Raw genomic sequence first — 18,299 nt, 5'->3', positions numbered from 1 at the left:
TCTTTCCCTTTCTGCCTTCCCTCCTTCCCCTCTTTCTTTTTCTCTTTCTTTCGCCTTCCTTCTTTCTTTCTTTCTTTCTTTCTTCTTTCCTTCCTTCCTTCCTTCCTTTCTTCCTTTCTCCTTCAATTATAATTCTGGAATAATGTAACAGATAAAAATATAGGAAACAACTGGGAATTCAACAGCATTTCTGGAATTACGAGGATGAGCCACTGACAGGCAAAGCAATAACAAAAAACAGACTTCAACTGGCAAGAAGCAGCATGTCACTGCCTGCAGGGGATGGTCAAGTCAGAAATTTGACTGTTTCATGTGTTTGGATAATGTAATCTAACACAGATGCTGAAACAACTTATGCTATAATGATATCATATTTGCTATGTTCTACTTAATTGTAATCAAAGTTCAATTTCCTAGTGCTATTAAACATAGTAAAATACATTGTAAGCATTTATTAGCCAAAATTGGATTTAAACAAACAAAGTGGCATTGGCCCCAAATGAAAGCAAATTGGACTGAGGCCAAAGATGAAGGGAGCCTTACAGATAAAGTCACAGCAAGAGACTAAAACTGGGGCCCCTGCATTTGAGAAGACTATAGTGCTCTTCAGTGAGACACCACATTTGTCCACAGGCTTTGAGAGAATAATTTACATTTCAATTTTACAACTGATATTTGTGATCAGTGCTTCAGTTAGGTGTACAAAATCTTTAAGTGGGAGAGTATGGTGATATCTCTATGGGTTTGTGAATGTTGAATTGAAACCCCTACATTTCATTTCTGCTATAACTTCACAATGGCCAAGAGATGATATGAAATGCTGCTGTCAGAGAGGAATGAACTGAAGTCATAATCAGAATCCTGTATGGTGGATGGATGACCATGATATCTTAGATTTTTGAAGAACTAAGCAGACTTAAAATATACTGTCCCAGGAATGAAGACGCAGACGTAGAGAATGACTTGGGGACATGGGGAGGAGGAAGGATAAACTGGGATGAAGTGAGAGAGTGGCAATGGACTTATATATACTAACAAAAGTAAAATAGATAGCTAGTGGGAAGCAGCCACATAGAACAGGGAGATCAGCTCCGTGCTTTGTGACCACCTGGAGGGGTGGGATGGGGAGGGTGGGAGGGCGACACAAGAGGGAGGAGATATGGGGATACTTGTATATGTAGAGCTGATACACTTTGCTATAAAGCAGAAACTAACACACCATTGTAAAGCAATTATACTCCAATAAAGATGTTAAAAAAATAATATCCTGTCCCTTTGTTCTCATAAGCCTATTAGTATTTTCAGACCACATACTTTTTAAAATTTGAGCTATACAGTCACTATACTTAAATGTTCTAAGAAAATAAGAAAAATTTTTATCAATATGCTTATTACTATAAAATTTAAATAAGTAGTAACATAACAGCCTTATACAAGTAAATGTTATATTTTAAGTTTTATAGTTCATGTATGAAAGCACAATTTGCAATCTAAAACTGAGTATTCTTCATAAATCACTTGATTAAAAAACAGAATGTGGTGGAAACTTTTGAAGTATTCCCAGAAACACTGAAGAATAAACAAGAGAGAAAAGTTAAATCTGCAATAAAATCCATTAATCATATGTAATTGGGGCTTCAGAAAAATGAGTCATCAAATGATCATAAATTTGCAAACTGTTTCATGATAGCATTGAGGATATTTATTAAAACTTTAAAGTTGACCATATTCCAACTGAAAACATGATCTTCCTAAATAGAGAATTTTTACTAGAGACACACAGGACATATTTAGGCTATTTAATCTAGATTATTTGCCAGGTGATTTTTAGGTAACCATAGTGATCAGACCTTAAGGATTTACAAAAGGTTAATAGCAGCTGATAGCACTAGATTGATTCAACAGTCATTTATCTGTATTAATGAATAGGGAATGAGAAAGGATGTGGGAACAAATATCTAGAGAAAAAATTAGGGGAGATATAAGCAGATGTGTACACCCATAGGCTCTCTTCCCACTACGGCTGTGACCAAACCCCCTCCCGCGCGACACACACACACACACACACACACACACACACACACACACACACACACACACACACATCTGCAACTCACCGATTCAGGGGTTGTGCACTGCACTGGGATTTAAGGGGAGCTAAAGGCTCAGGCTACCCAGGTTTTAGTGCAGCTTGAAGTACAGTTTGCAAAGCGTCTGGTTAATTTGATCAATACAGGCATTCAAAATCAATAATGTAAGTTCCAGAGTAAATGTTTTGATCAAATTGGTCTTTAATTAAATTTAGAAGACACCTGAAATTTCCATTTTGCTCTATTAAGCATAAGAAGTTTAACCAGACATCTGGCTGTTTAATATCATGTAGATAAAACAACTAAATAATTACCTTGTTTTTCAATGTTTTAATCCAAATGTTTGCTAGCTTTAGACACAAAGCAGATTAAGAATTAGTCATGATAACTCAATTTCTTTGATTTATGAAGAAAGTGTGACTCAAAATAATGATCTATCCAATAAGCAAAGGGTAATTACTTTCATGTCAGAAATATTTAAGTCATCTCTGCACTTGGTCTAGAATTATAACATATAAAATAGAAAACATTGCAATGTACTACATAATTATGTTATAGTAAAATTTAAAGTTAAATATGACTTCTTAATGTTTTATTTTTATGATTATTGACTTTACTTTTTAAATAATGAATTAAAAATATAGATGTGTTACTCTGAGAAAGAAATGGACTAACCCTGCAGGAGTTTCCAGTGCTCCAGAGAGTTCAAGGTGCCGGTCTCACATGTACACACCTGTGACTGGTGACTTTCTCAACAAGCCCTGTAACCCAAAGGACAGAGATAATGTTCCAAGACATGTCAGGAATAGAAGACTAGAATAAACTAGACAAGTCACAAGTGCTCACAAGAAGCATTTCTTTTTAACACACAGTAAAGTCATATATTCTTGGTCAGTGCAAGTACGTTGAATTACTGCTCACAGAGAACTCACGTTGAGTAGATGGGGACAGTATGGCTACCAAATTAATGCCAGTGGAGGGAAAACCAAATATCTTCAGAATTTTAATGGAAACCAGGGAGAGGTTGTATAGCAAAGAATCTCATGTGCCATTTTTTTTTCTTTTTTAATATTGTAAAATGGCTTTCTGATAAGAAAAATTAAGAATGTCACTTCTTTTATGCTAAACAATGACCTCATTGAGTAATTACAAATTTCAAAACCTGGAGGGCAGTTCTATTGCCCTTTAGAGTTATCTAAACTGTGGCTACTCAATTATGTGTTAGTGCAAACTCCCTTTTAACCTCTAGGACCCCGGCTAGAGTTGTGGCTTCTTAGAAATCGATCTCCAGTCAGAAGCTTCCATGGTTCAAATATTAACAACTTTGATAGCTCTTGCTTTCCCCCTACACCTTCTCAAGTAATGCCTAATCCACTAGCATCCTGAAGCCTTTCTTTTATTAGAACGTTAAACTTGAATCTCTTTTATCCCATATTGCTAGAATAAATTCAGGTGTCTTAGTGCTTAGAGAGTCTGCAGTTGGTTTTCCCATTCTTATTTTACTTAAGGAGCCCAGAATTTTCAAGGTGGTCAGATTTTTCTTCCCAGAGTCCAACTTGAACAGTTAAAAAAAAAACCCTGTCTTTTAAACGTGTTCATCATCCTAGTAGCTTTTGGAAAAAAAACCTTTCTTTTAAATATTATTTGTTGTGTTCAGCTTCTCAGACTTTCTAAGACAATGTGCTTTTTGGTTGCTTACAATATTCCGGAGCAATTTCTCCCAAACATCAGGATAACATTAATTGTACTATTTAATTTGTGATTTCTTTCTTGGCAGCAGCTAATTTTGAGGTTAAGGGAAAGACGAGGAAAAGACTTTAACAAAGAAAGTGATGGTAGAAATGTTAAAAAATAATCCTTTCAAACAAGGAAGTATATGCATTATTGAATCAGTGTATGGTCTAAGCATGTGAGCAAGTATATTTTTTGTAGCTGCCATAAATTCATACGGTAGTTATGCAATTTCTGAATTTGGCATATCAAAATGGTGCTAGTAAAATGGATATATACCATGTTTAATTATCTCTGAAATGTTGAAAGTTCATATAAATCAACTATCCGTGGCCAATAAATATATCAACATAGGTACAAGGTAAGAATTGGCTAAAAATGTATATGAATGAGCTGGATATACCCATAGAAGATGGTCTTTTTTTTCCCCCTTTTCATAAGGTACATACATAGTTTGGCCAAATTCCTTTTAGAAAAGAGGAATAATTCATTATATTCCCCCCTTGTGCCCTTCTCAAAGCTTTACAAGCACCACAAGTAAACATCGCCATTTTCTTCAGAGAAGTTAAACATTCTTCTAGTACAAATTGCAGAAGGAAAAACTCGTAATATAAATATGACTTTGGGGAAAAACAGTTTACTTATTCATATTTGGTAGGTTTTGAAAATACATGTATATTTCTAGTTTACATTTTGCCAAATGAGTGTGACTTTTGAATGTCTCTTTTGTTTGGAGGAAAGAAAACAGTCTGGTCCAAGGGACTTGCAACATTGATTTAAACGGCAAGCATTTCACCAAGATGTCAAAACAGGAAGAACTTCCGGCATAATCGGCACTGATAGTAGCACAAAAAAATACTGGCTCGTCTTTCTGATGAAAACCTTTATTAAAGGATGATCTGTATTGAGTTTGATTTTAAGAGTGATGACACAGGAGTGTTGCTTGCATATTGAATTTCCTAAGCTCACTGATCTCTGACTGTGCAAAGAACTATTTTTATGTGGTCATATACTTCAAATAAATACTCTTAAAAATAAACTTAGGAAATGACACTTAGAAGATGCTCAACTGCAGAGTACAGATGCTTTTATAAGATGTTCACAGGTGAGAATGCAGTCCATACAAATGACCCTCTGTGTGGCTAGAGGATCTCTTCAAACTGAACGATTTGTTATCGATTATTTAAATACACTCACAGATAGAAGATGAAACAGTGTGGTCCCAAGAAAGGGGTGCTGGCCCGTGACTGAGAGCAACTGAGTCTCGCTTTAACTTTTCCAGAACTAGCTATGTAAACTTACGAAAAACTACCTAGACTTTCTTCATCTCTAAAATTAGGACTGCACATTGGTCAGAATAATTTTGAAGATAAAATGAGATAGTACAGAATAAAAAGGTTTGAATAGTTTAAAATATAGAACTAACCTGTTGATTGCTAATAACCATACAAGTAATAAAATGATGGACTGCTATTCCCAAGACTAGAAGCTGTATGACTTAGCATGTTTCTGGACTTTGATAGGCCCTGAATAAACATTTATTTCCCTGAAAAAAACATGGGGAGAGTCATTTTGTAAGCAGCATTCCCTGGGAAAACAGGTAATGTAGTTTCCCAAGTGAGTTTTAATTTTTACACGAGGCCCTTTAACTGACTGCTGTTCTACTAACACTAACAGGACGGCAGAGAGCCCTCTGGTTTGCCCTGCAATGCGGACTTCCGCACGGGCATGCCCGGAGAAGGACACCTGTCTGTCCCTCAGTTGCCTCAGGAACCACTGGGCTTCACCCTAGGAAGGTGGTGAATGGCAAGGAGGTGGGGAGTAGCCCAAATTCCCCACATTGCCACTGCTCTGACCCTGGGGTGGGAGAGGGGCAAGGAGTTTCTGCAGGGTCCTGTCACTTTTGGTGGAAAGGATCAAAGAGCAGAAGCAAAGGAAGGTGGATAATCAATGGAGAGAGTGGACAGGGCTGGTGTGAAAAGATCAAGAGTGAGACAAGAATCCGGGGAGAGAAAATAGTGTTCCTAACAGCAGTGTTCTGAGCTCTTCTCTCTCTCCTGCGTAGAGCTTGAGGGAATCACTGCATATTTGTTTGCTGCTTATTTTCTGAAACCATTCCTGAAAAGGCAGGAAGCAGACAAAGCAAAATGGGAAGGGCAGCACAACTGCTAAGTGAACTTGGTGCAGACTCTGAACCTCCCACCCCAAGTGTGTGTGTGTGTGTGTGTGTGTGTGTGTGTGTGTGTGTGTGTGTGTGTGTGTGTGGTTTTCTCGCAGGCTCTCTGGAAGGCTGCTGGCTTGCTAGGGCCCCTGCCAGGGTGGCAGGCCTTCCTGACTGAGGAAGAAACTCCCATCAGCCCAGGCAGGTGCATTCTGGCCCCAAGAGCTGTTTCAGGATAAAACACCTTGGGCTTCAGTGATGTGTCCAATCTGAACGTACAGAACTTGGAAAGAAGGAAGGAGCAGAGTGCATTTCCAGTTCAGTTTTAAGTCTAAAAGGAAAATGAGAAGACAGGCAGAAGGCAGGGAAAGAGATGGAGAGCAGACACACACATGGCTCTGAACCAAGGCTCTGCCACTTCTGTAAGTTCCTTAACCTTCCTCTGCCTCATCTTCCCTATCTGGAAAATGGGGATGTGATATGCAAACCTCTGATATTTGGAGAAAGTTTAAAAGAAATGGTGTATATAAAATACTGAGCATACTGTCTGGCACATTATAACGAACTCAATAATGGTATTATTCAGGCCAAAACTGAATTTCTCCTTATTGTGCTAAGTCCAGATTGATTGTCACTGTAACTTTTAAAGCAAGGTCAACTAATTGTGGTTTGTTTTTTTTTCCCTCAGAAATGTATGTAAAGCTTTCTTTTAAGGATTACAGATACAGACTTACAGCATTATATTGCCATAGATCTTTTTTTCCCCTTTTAGATGAGGAAAAGTAAATTATTTACCAAAAAGGTTCAGAAGCTAAAGCCTAATAGACACACACACACATATGACAACTCTGCATCTAAATTTAATCCAAGGATAACTGTGTTGAGCGATGATCTTGCTTGTGAATATGTTTGGAGAGTACAGACTTTCTCATTTGATAATTACTTTGGTTTCTAGAAAAAAAAAATGCTTGCAACTGCAAAATTTGCAATTTCCTGTAAGGATGAACATTTTTTTTCTCTCCAGAATGTAAATATCTCAGTTGGAAGACAGGGAGAAGAGAGACAAAGAACAACAGATGCTTTCATGCAACAATATGTATCCAGTGGCCACTATGAATCAGGCCCATATGAATCCAGTCAAAGCACCATCCAGTGCTGCCAAAAGTAAGAGATCCCAGATGTCCCAGGGCAAGAGGCGGTGGGTCTGGATTATGGAGATTTCAAAGGTTGCTATGAAGGGAGAACCCGAATGGGGATGGGGAATGCTTTGTTAAGGGGTCAGGGAAGTGTCAGCCACAAAGCCCTGGCAGCTTGAGAGAAGGGGTCTTGCCCCACTGCTGCTGGGACTCATCTTTTCCCCTTGCACAGGGTCTGATGCATCGCAATCTCTCTGTATCTGGCCTCAGGCTCCAGTTCTGCCTCTCAGCCATGCCCTCCACTCTTGGGGGAGGCCATGAGAGCAGCTGGGCGGAAAAGAGCAGCCTCTGCTGGGGAGAGGGTGCCCACCTAGAGAACCAGGCTGCAGTGGCCCTTGTTAGTTCGGTGTAGAGTATGGCTGGGCCCGTGTTAGCATCACATGGGCGACGTGCTGAAATGCAGATTCCTTTAGCTCTACAGAACAAAATCCTGGGCATATGTGAAGCCCCGGTGCTCAGAGGCTCTGAGACTCTTCTGATTTTTTTTTCCCACTTTTTTTTTGAAAAAGGGTTTAAGTACAAAATAATGGCAGTGGGGCTAACCCCTTGATTTTTTTTTTAGAGCAGTGTACCTAATACATGATCTACTCCTTTGCCCTTGTTTTCAGGGGCAGAATTCATATTAGCCTTTGAGAGAAGCACTTTTAACAGGGCTTTTCTTTTTCGTTCAAATCGTTTTTGCTGCTGTACTTGTCTTGCCTTCCAATGGGAGGTACTGGTAAGCTACAGGTATCCCATTCCTGAAAACGATGGCTAAACAGCACTCCCAGAGAAATGGGTTGGGTTCAAGGCCTGACCTCACCACTTATTAGCCATGAAAGGGGCAAATCTCTTTACCTCCCAGTTTCTCTGTTTCCAAATCCCTTCTCAACTGAGAAGAATATCTTCTCAACTGAAGATTAAATGAGGTGCTAGGTGTAAAGACCTAAGCAGAGTACGGCCCAGAGGTGCTCAGTAAGTTCCTGGAAACGCCCCAATCTCCTTTCTTACAGTGGTGGTCTATACAGCCTTGCTCAAACTCTAATTCTTTTACACTCTTCCCTTTGCTGACAGCGCTTTTCTCCTTCTTCCTCAACTACCAAGAAAAATCCACTTTTCATGATCCGATCCAAAGGACATCTGTCCTCCCCTCTTCTCCCCCAGTTCCCCTGAGCCCACCGCTGCTCTGTGTCACATCGTTCCTCCCCCATAACACATGTACAGTTGAACCATAATTCTCTACTTGCCTGTCATGCCCACTAGACTGCTTGAAACGCAGTAATTCTGAAATCCTCAGCACTCAGCTTGGCGCCTGGCACATAACAGGTGATCAAGCCACATGCCTATATGTACTTCTGAATGCCGGAGCAGAATGGATGCATTTATGCATGTGTGGCTGGACACATGAATGTGCTTCTGGGGAAGCGACAGGCCTGTGAGAATTGTGTGGTTGGTCGTCCTAGGGTCCCTTCCCCGACCACCCCACCGTGGAGGCCGGCGCTGAGGGATCAGGGCCTCCGTCTGAGGTCCAGCCGGTTCCTCCGCTTTGGGAACGCGGCTCCGCAGGGCACCGGCAGGGGGCGGCGTTGCCACGCAGCTGGGTGCTCCGCGGGTGACCGGCCCCCTCCCCGGCGCCCCTGGCGCGCTGCTTTGGTGACGAGGCCGGGGCTCCCCCAGTTTGGAGGCGGCGGGCCGTTCTCCCTCACAGACCGGGCGGCTGGGGTCGCGCGGGGCCACGGGCGGGAGTATTCAGCTCCCCTTTCCCTCCCTCCCCCCTCAACACCCCCTCCCACCCGCCCCCAGCCTCTACGCGAAGGAAAGTTACTCTCAGTTTGGGAAGAGGCAGCTAGCGGCCGGAACTGACGGCCCGAAGAAAGGGCGCCCTTTCTGGCAAAGACGTGGGTGCAAGCGAGAGTGCGCGCGGACATAATAAATGCTACACTCCTTTCGCGCTGCCGAGGCGACTGAAGTTGAGGGGCTGGGGGAGGAACGCTTGTGTCCTTTGAACTCGTACTATCGCGGGTCGTGGAAAACTAGCTCGTGTCACAATGACATTCGCATTCACTTGAAAAAGGCAAACCTTAGCGCCCGACGACGACCACGCTTCGCCTCCTCACTTGTCGGCGAGACACCGCGCCGCCGAACGTCCGGCCCTGCGCAGCGGCCCTTCGCGCGACTTAGCGGCCGCGCGTTCCCCGCGCCGCGCTCCGGGCCCGCCTTGCTCTCGGCCACCGGCCGCGCGCCCGCCGGGCTGCCCAACGCGCCGCGGCGTCAGGTCGGGGACGCGCGCCGCGCCCCCGGCCGCCCCGAGCCTCCCGTGCGCGGGAGACGGACTCACGCTTGGCTCCGCCCTCGCGCTCCGTGGGCTCGCCCGGAGTTCCCCACGCTGCCCGAGATTTCGAGAATCGAAACCTGGGGAGCTTGCCCTGCCCCTTACGCGTGGCGCCTGATTGGCACGGGGAAGTGGACGCTTTAGTTCACTCTGAGGCCCGGTTTATTAACGGAGTAAACGGCCTAGCCCTACACCACACAGTTTAAAAGGGGGGGGGGCTCGAAAGAACCTCTGGAGCCCCGTCATTAAGCTACAATGATGCGCCATAAACGGCGATAATTTTATGTTGGAAGTTGCTGCAGTTGCAGCCGGGAACCAGTTGTGAGGGCCATTTAGAACATTTGAGGCATCGGAAGTGTTTCGTCGTTGGAGGGAAGAAAAAGAGGGGCGGGGTAGGGGGGGGGTCCATACATCAAATACTTGTCTACGCACATCAGTGCACACGGGAACCGCCGCCGGATTCCCGCTCCCGGTACTGAGCCCGCCGCTGCAGCTCTAGGCTCCACAAGGGTTCCGGCCGCGGGGCGGGTGGGGGCGGTGCCCTATGCAGATGAGGAGGGTGTGGCGAGCGTGCGGCGCCGGGCCCCGGAAGCGCAGAGAGGCCCCGGTATAAAAAAAGTACTGAGGACATTTCCCCCGCAGAACTGCTAAAGCTCCAGAGACGGGAGTGTGTGCGGCGGCGGCGGCGGCGGCGGCGGCAGCAGGAGCCGCCACCTCCGGGACCACCGCGGCTGAGGCGGCGCGGGCGGGGTGAGGGGCGGGAGTGGCCGGCGCGGACTGCTGGGGTCTAGGAAGGACTAAGTCGCTCGCCGCTGCCGGGAGCGCACTCGCGGCTCCTGAAGTGTTGCCGCCTCGCAGTTCCTCGCTCGCCGCGCTCCTAGAAGGGGCGGCCGCCTCCAGGTGACACAGACGGGACTCCCGCTTGCGCTTTCCAGATGCATCAGAGATACTTTTGGTGCGGGGCTGCTGTGCGGGGCGAGGCGCGCGCGGGCCGGAGGCCGCGGGGGCCTGGGGAGGGAGAGTCTCCGGGGAGCCCCTGAGGCGGGGGGCGAAGAGGGGAGGGGGCGCGCTCCTTACTCCTCGGGCCCCTGTCCGCCTGTCCGCCGCGCGTCTCAGCGCGCTCCTTCCCCCTGTTCTCTTTTAGGACCGACCAGGGCCCAGTGGCGTTTGGCGGGCACTTCATGGCGGAAGGCGAAGGGTACTTTGCCATGGCCGAGGACGAGCTGGCCGGCGGCCCTTACATCCCCCTGGCCGGCGACTTTAGCGGCGGCGACTTCGGCGGCGGCGGCGGCGGCGGCGGCTTCGGCGAGCACTGCTTGGACTATTGCGAAAGCCCCACGGCGCACTGCAACGTGCTGAACTGGGAGCAAGTGCAGCGGCTGGACGGCATCCTGAGCGAGACCATCCCGATCCACGGGCGCGGCAACTTCCCCACGCTCGAGCTGCAGCCCAGCCTGATCGTGAAGGTGGTGCGGCGGCGCCTGGCCGAGAAGCGCATCGGCGTACGCGACGTGCGCCTCAACGGCTCGGCCGCCAGCCACGTCCTGCACCAGGACAGCGGCCTGGGCTACAAGGATCTGGACCTCATCTTCTGCGCCGACCTGCGCGGGGAAGAGGAGTTTCAGACTGTGAAGGACGTCGTGCTGGACTGCCTGTTGGACTTCTTACCCGAAGGGGTGAACAAAGAGAAGATCACACCACTCACGCTCAAGGTAAAGCTCCCGAGAGGGGCCGGGGGCGGCGGCGGGCCGGGCGCGGGGGCTGCGCGACGGGCAGAGGGGCGCACATCCGCGGCCCGGACCCAAGTGGTCGCCCTGGCTGATTTTGCTTTTGAGTTTTTTCCTGAGGAAACCAAGGTGCGTGGACTGTGTTGAGTGTTTAAGCTGCTTTAGCTTCCAAGTCTTCTGCTTCCTCCTCTGCCCTGCCTTCTCTTCCTTCTCATTTTTTAACTCTTGGCTTTCCTTGATTGAGTCATGTCCAGAGGAGATTCTGATAAGTGGAAGAGTGAAATGATGTGAACCTTTCTTTTTTTTTTTGAGTCATTTGATGAGTTAGTCTCTGGGAAAAGAGCAGCCTGCAGCAGAGGCTAGTCAATGTTCTTATTATTGTATTGGAGAATGTGAATAGATTTCCTAGCTGCCTTCACGTGACGCCGTGTGTTAAGCATATATATGGTGCTTCTCCAGGTTGGTTCATGTGTTCAGGATATAATGGGTCCCCTCCTCCCCACTTTGGTCCAAAGCTCGTTTTATACAATTAGTTAAAATTATCCGAGGAACTAGCCTCCCAGAATGTCTTAATTTCGTTCATATTTGATTTTAGCTGCAGGAGCCCTGGGGGGACCGACAAGATACAGATCCTATCGGTTCCCTCAGCAGGAGGGGAACTAGGTGACTAGGGACTAGAGTGAGAGGCAGACCAGCTTTTCCCTGTAAGCCCTTCTGTCTTTTTAATATTGTGGTGATATTGTGTGAATATTGTACGTATAAGACCATTCTCAAAAAATAACATTTTGAAAGTCAGGCATGACAACAGAACCTCCTAGTACTGCGCTGTCTGCCAAAAGCCTCACACCACTATTTCTAGTCTCTTTCCCAGACGGCAAAACCACTCGTTAAATGTATTTCTTTTTGTTGTTGTTTTGAGAAGACTGTTTATGTCTAATGTTTAAGCTTGCAGGTTGTGTTTTGCTGAAACCTGACAAAACAAAAGGGAAGGAGCAAAATAATTCTCAGCTGTGACGAGGATGTACTTATTTATTGATTATTTTTTCTAGGTTTGCTCATCTTCTTGTTTTGTCTTTTAAATTGTAGGAAGCTTATGTGCAGAAAATGGTTAAAGTGTGCAATGACTCTGACCGATGGAGTCTTATATCCCTGTCAAACAACAGTGGCAAAAATGTGGAACTGAAATTTGTGGATTCCCTCCGGAGGCAGTTTGAATTTAGTGTAGATTCTTTTCAAATCAAATTAGACTCTCTTCTCCTCTTTTACGAATGTTCAGAGAACCCAATGACTGAAACGTTTCACCCCACAATAATCGGGGAGAGTGTCTATGGCGATTTCCACGAAGCCTTTGATCACCTTTGTAACAAGATCATTGCCACCCGGAACCCGGAGGAAATCAGAGGGGGAGGCCTGCTTAAGTACTGCAACCTCTTAGTGAGGGGCTTTAGACCCGCCTCTGATGAGATCAAGACCCTTCAGAGGTATATGTGTTCTAGGTTTTTCATCGATTTCTCAGACATTGGAGAGCAGCAGAGAAAACTGGAGTCCTATTTGCAGAACCACTTCGTGGGCTTGGAAGACCGCAAGTATGACTATCTCATGACCCTTCATGGAGTGGTGAATGAGAGTACCGTGTGCCTGATGGGACATGAAAGAAGACAGACTTTAAACCTGATCACAATGCTGGCTATCCGGGTGCTAGCTGACCAAAATGTCATCCCTAACGTGGCTAATGTCACTTGCTATTACCAGCCAGCCCCGTATGTAGCAGATGCCAACTTTAGCAATTACTACATTGCACAGGTCCAGCCAGTGTTCACATGCCAGCAACAGACATACTCCACTTGGCTACCTTGCAATTAGGAATCATTTAAAAGTGTCCTGTGGGGAATCCATTTCAGAAAAGATTTTAAAAAAAAAAAAAAAAAAAAAAAAAAAAAAAAAGAAAAAGGCTAAGTGACCCAGCCATGATTAGGGATATGTTTTGTGCAATGATGATCTGCTCCTGGTTTTAAACTTGGCAAAGCTTGTGGATCTTTTCCTAGGTATGGGAGCATGATCTCAAAATAACCCGCCCTACCACCACCGCCAACCTTCCCTCATTCTCCTACCCAACTGGATTCTGTCCTGAAACAAAAGAGACCTGTCATTAAAAACAACCAGGTTCTCCTAAAATAACAAGAGGAAAAAAGCTTGATGACAATATGGGTTTGCAGTACCTGCTCCCATAGCTTTGCCATAGGAAAAAAAGACAAGTGGAGAGTTTCTTATAAGGCGGAATTCACAAAAGGGAAAATACAGAGGAAAAAAGGGTCTCACTCCAACGAAATGATCAATTCAGGAGTTCAGATAGTAACAACTGTACAGGAGGAAGGGGGACTCCAACATTGGGATTACTATCTGAGGCTTGTAGCAAGTGCTTTCTGTGGAACTCTCCCATTGCGCTAATAGAAATGGCTTGCTCCGAATGAGCAGTAGTAGGGTGCAGTTCTCATAACAAACAGCAGAACTTATGATGACACAATCCATTATTTCCAGCTGCGTGCATAGCTCGCATTTTTTAAATGTGAAAATGCAAGCAAAAACAGCTGTAGCAAAGAAAGTATGCTCAAGGACCAAAGATTTAACAGATAAAAATACCCAAGTAGAAAAGAAATAGAATATATAAAGAGTTACTATATTTGTTACACACCAATATACATCAAAGTGCCTGTTGCCTTCTGAAAATTTGAAGTGGAAAAATTTTATGGTTTAATGACTATTTTATCAGGGACTCAAGACGAAAATAAAACACATAAGCTTGTGAATGGTGGAGGAGATGCCCTATTTTTTCTTGACAAATACTTGTATAAAATTAACCTTGTTGGTGTGATATTATCCTAGGTACATGTGTATGTGTATGTATATTATGTGTATATATATACATATTTGTGATATGTGTATATACACACAATACATTGATTATGGTCTAGAAAAATGTAGCATATAGGAAATGTTTAAATACTGTGTGCTTTTATGTTTTCAACAGGATGACATGAGACGTGGGCATATTGCAGTGATGAATTAAAACCCACAGTTAAAAAAATTAAAGCGAATGAAGGAGGAAAACAATTAATATATTTGATAGGAAGAGCAGAGATTATACATTTTTAGTGAGTTTTTTTTTTCCTTTTTTTTTTTTTTTGTGAGTCATAGAATTCCACAAATGGGAGAATATTTGTTGGGCAGAGCACTCGTTTTTTACACTAAACTGCCATTTTGATAGTTTGAACCCTTTTACTTTTTGTAATACTTGCATACCTCCATGGTGTATAATCCAGTGGATCATGGATCAGTGATAGTCTGTTTAAATCCCTGACTGCTAAAAAGAATTTCTAGTGATCTGAACACTACTTATTAATATTTAAATGAATTTTTAAATGAATGCATTGTGCATTCCAGGACCACTAGAATTTAGTAAATGTGAAATGACCCTTTTTAAAGAGTATTTGCACGATTACTTAAAATTTATATATGAAATATATATTATATATAAAATTTTATAAATTCATGCCAATATGAAACATCTTTGACCTGTTTGTCACACTGCATTTAAGTATTTAGTACTGTACTTTAAATTCACTCACTTTGCATTCAATCAGATTCAACTTTATTTTCTGTTTCCCAAGAGACTAGTTACACCTTTGTGAAATGAACCGGCATTACTGTTTCAGTTCAGTGACAGCTAATCCCAAACCCATCCCTTCTCTCAGCCCTTAATTCCTTTGGACACTGGTCTTTGAAAATGTATTTGTTAAAAACAAATCTAACACCCAACAACCTTCCCTTTGTATTGTGAAACAGCTACACAATCCCTACTAAGTTTAGTGGATGACTGCTTACTCTGATCGTTCCTGTGAAGAGTCAACCAGATTTTTGTCATCAGTTAAAGAAGGGTTGGGGAAGAAATTAGCATCATCCTGTTGGCAGTGTAATTTATTTGTTATCTGGTCATCCCTCAGATGCTCAATGCTGGTGTAATCCATCCGCACTACCTTTCTTGTGCATCTTTCTTTGAAGCCTTAACCAGAACTTGATGGGTTTGTCATAGCAGCGTCCCTGTGAATTCTGTCCGAGCTGTAACAGCTACTGCACTGCCACTCACTGTTACTTAGGGAACTCTTTCTTCTCCCACGTTGGCTCAGACCCCCTCACTCCAGCCCTGGGTTTGAAAAATTCATTGTAAATTCCCAGGAAATATTCCATTTGCAGATTAAGCCTGATACTTAACTGTCAGCAACCAGAGCTCCGCCTCCTTACCTGTTCGGATGTTTCCTAAAAGAAAACTAAGGGAACACTTGGGAACAGAGGAGGAGTAGCTGGTGATCTGCCTTCTTCCTTTTCATCCTAACTCTTGACCAATGAGTCATCCACTATTTCAGAAAGAATCTGGAGGTCTCTGGCTCTGCCATAGCAACAACCTGGTGTTATTTTATGACACAGATTTTTGTTTGGAGGGGCCTTCTTGGAAAATACGCTTTTCATTTGTTTTCTCAGATATTTATGTTCTTTTCTTGCTTACTCTGGGGATGGTAGCATAGTTGGAAATGCCAGCACCTGGCATTCAGATAGAACAGGCTGTACTCAAGACAACCTTCAGCATTTAAGATTTATATAATTTATTTCCCTTTTGTATGTACTATAGTCTTGTGCATGTGTAGTTGAACAAACAGTGGAATATATGTCTCTTTTCGTGGATGTGTGGCCTAAACATTTGAATGTCTGGTGAGAGAGAGCCGTGTGTCATAGGTCAGAGAAAAGGACAGCTCTCAATTCCTGATTAGTGCCTGTGATTTGCTTACCTTTGTGTTTATCTGGTCGAGTGTGCTGTTACTTTAAAGCAGGAAGAAGTTTTTTATCTTCTGGAGTCTCTTCTCACCTGTTCAGCCTGGCATGTCAGGGAACACTTCACCTGTGACAGTGCCCTTTTAACAAGTTGACTTCATTTGCAGTAAAATCTCGTTGCCTCAAGACGTCCTACATCAAGATGGACTTTTCCCTTCCAGAAATGGGATCAAGTGTTTGCTCACTTTCATATTGGGTGGATTGTTTTAACGTGGCTCCAAAATTGCAAGGATGGAAGAATGTCTGTAAGCCAAGCCAAGGAGGAAACGCCAAGAAAAGTGAACATACCGTTTTTTTGCCACCCCTTTCTGTTTGCTGATCGTAGGTTGCCTTATTGTGCGTAAAGTTGTTTTCATTGCAATGCTTGTCAAATAAATATTGTGAACTATTTTGTAAATGAAATGTATTATGTTAAAAGCTGTCAGCAGTTCGAAAATAGGCTTTTTTGTTGTTTGAAGACAGCGTGTGTTAGTTGAAACCAAAAAGCCAAAAAAAAAAGTAATTTCATATATACCACCTGTTGGAATATAGTATTTCTTTATGATCTCTTATAGTATAGCCTTTTCAGCGCTAAGAAAGAATCTCTGTGTAATATTTTGTCATAATAATGGCTTGCTAACAAAGTACATGGTCAAAGTACAAAGTTGGAAGATGTCAAGTAACTTGGCGAGACTGGCTGCAAATCCTTGCAGAATGGAGGATGCTCTGCCCGCTGGCTGTCTCTCTCTCCGACCTCTCTACAACCATCGCCTGCTCCAAGAGGCCCTGATGGCAGCACGCTGCACCTGGGGTCACTCTTTTGAAATACTTTCACTTTAGTCTGTGTCACAGGCAGAAAAGGAGTTGCTGGAGAATGGACTCTTAAAAACTGACTTAGTTGAATCAGCGCTAGAGGGAACAGATTGTGAATTTTGTTTACAGCATCCAATATTTGGATTTCTTTTTTGTAAATAAAAAGAAGTTATTTTTTTCTATTGATTTGTGCGTTGTTTTCCATCTCTGTGCTGGCTAAAGACCATATCCTCTGAATCCAACCTGTGTCTATGAGAAAAGATGAAGCAGTGTTTGGAGGCGACCCACCTTTATCAACTTCTGATTGGAGTGCAAGTCATTAAAATGCCCAGCTTGCAGCCAGCCCATCTCTGGACTGGCTCAGTAATGTCCATTAGAATCTAGATAGTGCGTGCCAACATTTTGAATCTGGTTGTGAGCTTAGCTGTGTTAAGTGACCCAGTCAGAGCTGTTTTCCAGGATCGGTAGAGACTCCTGGCTCTGGACTGTAGGTTTGCTGTAGCCCTGAGGGGGCCTTTGTTTTTAGGAGTAGTGTAAGTGTTGTGATTCAGTCATCCCTGGTTTTATATATATCATCCATTTGAGGCTCTGTAGTGTTATTCAGAGTGTTTGCCTTGGGAGGAAGGGAGCAAGTTTTGGAAGGCACTAAGTGGAAGGGAAAGTGGAAGGAAGGGCAATCACAGGATCTAATATGTTGTGCTTTGTATGCATATGCTGGCTGCAAAGATGTAGCCCTTTTGATGAGCATTTCAAATAGGTAATCTCACCTGTTCAGATTGCCAGGGAGCATCCATTTATTTATTAATTTTTCTTCTTTGTGTCATTTTGGAGACTTTCTCAGTACTAGTAGCATGAGAATTTGGTAAGCCTCAGCTATTATAGGACATCCTTGTGGCTTTTAAAACCGTTGAAAGTCCTGACGTTGGACAGAATACATGCTTGACTCTGCGGCTATGAAAGAGCCATTCCTGGTATTCAAAGCCAGTTTTCTGTCATATACATCATAAAATACGAGGTTGTTATTTGGTTTGGTAGTGTTCTTTGTGTGTCATTCTCTTATTCCTTTGTTGCAACTTCTTCATTTTTTTACAACCATCCCTTGCATGTCTGTGGTCATCACAGAGTCCTTTTTCAGCCAGGGTTGAATGACAGTATATATTAAGCTCCTCGGGAACTTAGGTACACCCTGCTATTTCTAGTTGAATTACCAGACTGCACCTAGTTAAACCTGGAGAGAAGTAACACACCCTTCTTTTCCTTAGGAATCTTACTACCTTAACATTCAGTGACTTTAAGAAGAAAAACAAAACACAAAAAATTAATACCCAGAAAGCAAAAACAAGGAAATTAAAATCAGTTTTAAAATATAAAGTAGAATAAGAACTGTTAAAATCATCAGATACCTAA

General features: G+C 43.6%; 1 protein-coding gene across 2 annotated transcripts; it reads left to right on the top strand.

Moving 5' to 3' along the window:
* Window positions 1-10,097: 10,097 nt before the first annotated feature.
* Window positions 10,098-17,078, top strand: TENT5A (terminal nucleotidyltransferase 5A). 2 transcript variants are annotated; one of them, XM_007445877.1, is made up of 3 exons: window positions 10,098-10,389; window positions 10,634-11,201; window positions 12,303-17,078. In XM_007445877.1, exons 2-3 carry the CDS (start codon window positions 10,671-10,673, stop codon window positions 13,077-13,079), a joined length of 1,308 nt encoding a protein of 435 aa, XP_007445939.1. In that variant the 5' UTR covers window positions 10,098-10,389; window positions 10,634-10,670; the 3' UTR covers window positions 13,080-17,078. The 2 variants fall into 2 exon arrangements, with proteins under 2 accessions (XP_007445939.1, XP_007445938.1); XM_007445876.1 differs by having other exon boundaries at window positions 10,186-10,444; window positions 12,303-13,123.
* The last annotated feature ends 1,221 nt before the right edge of the window (window positions 17,079-18,299 follow it).

The sequence above is a fragment of the Lipotes vexillifer genome, unplaced genomic scaffold (genome assembly GCF_000442215.2).
Source record: "Lipotes vexillifer unplaced genomic scaffold, Lipotes_vexillifer_v1.1 scaffold413, whole genome shotgun sequence".
Lineage (NCBI taxonomy): Eukaryota > Metazoa > Chordata > Mammalia > Artiodactyla > Lipotidae > Lipotes > Lipotes vexillifer.
Note: the sequence above shows the minus strand (reverse complement) of the source record. Positions and strands in the feature narration are given on the sequence as shown.

Coding starts and splice junctions, on each gene's coding strand:
- TENT5A (XM_007445876.1), top strand. CDS start 10,425: ATGCATCAGAGATACTTTTG. Junction 10,445..10,633: donor ATGCATCAGAGATACTTTTG/GTGCGGGGCTGC, acceptor GTTCTCTTTTAG/GACCGACCAGGGCCCAGTGG. Junction 11,202..12,302: donor TCACACCACTCACGCTCAAG/GTAAAGCTCCCG, acceptor TTTAAATTGTAG/GAAGCTTATGTGCAGAAAAT.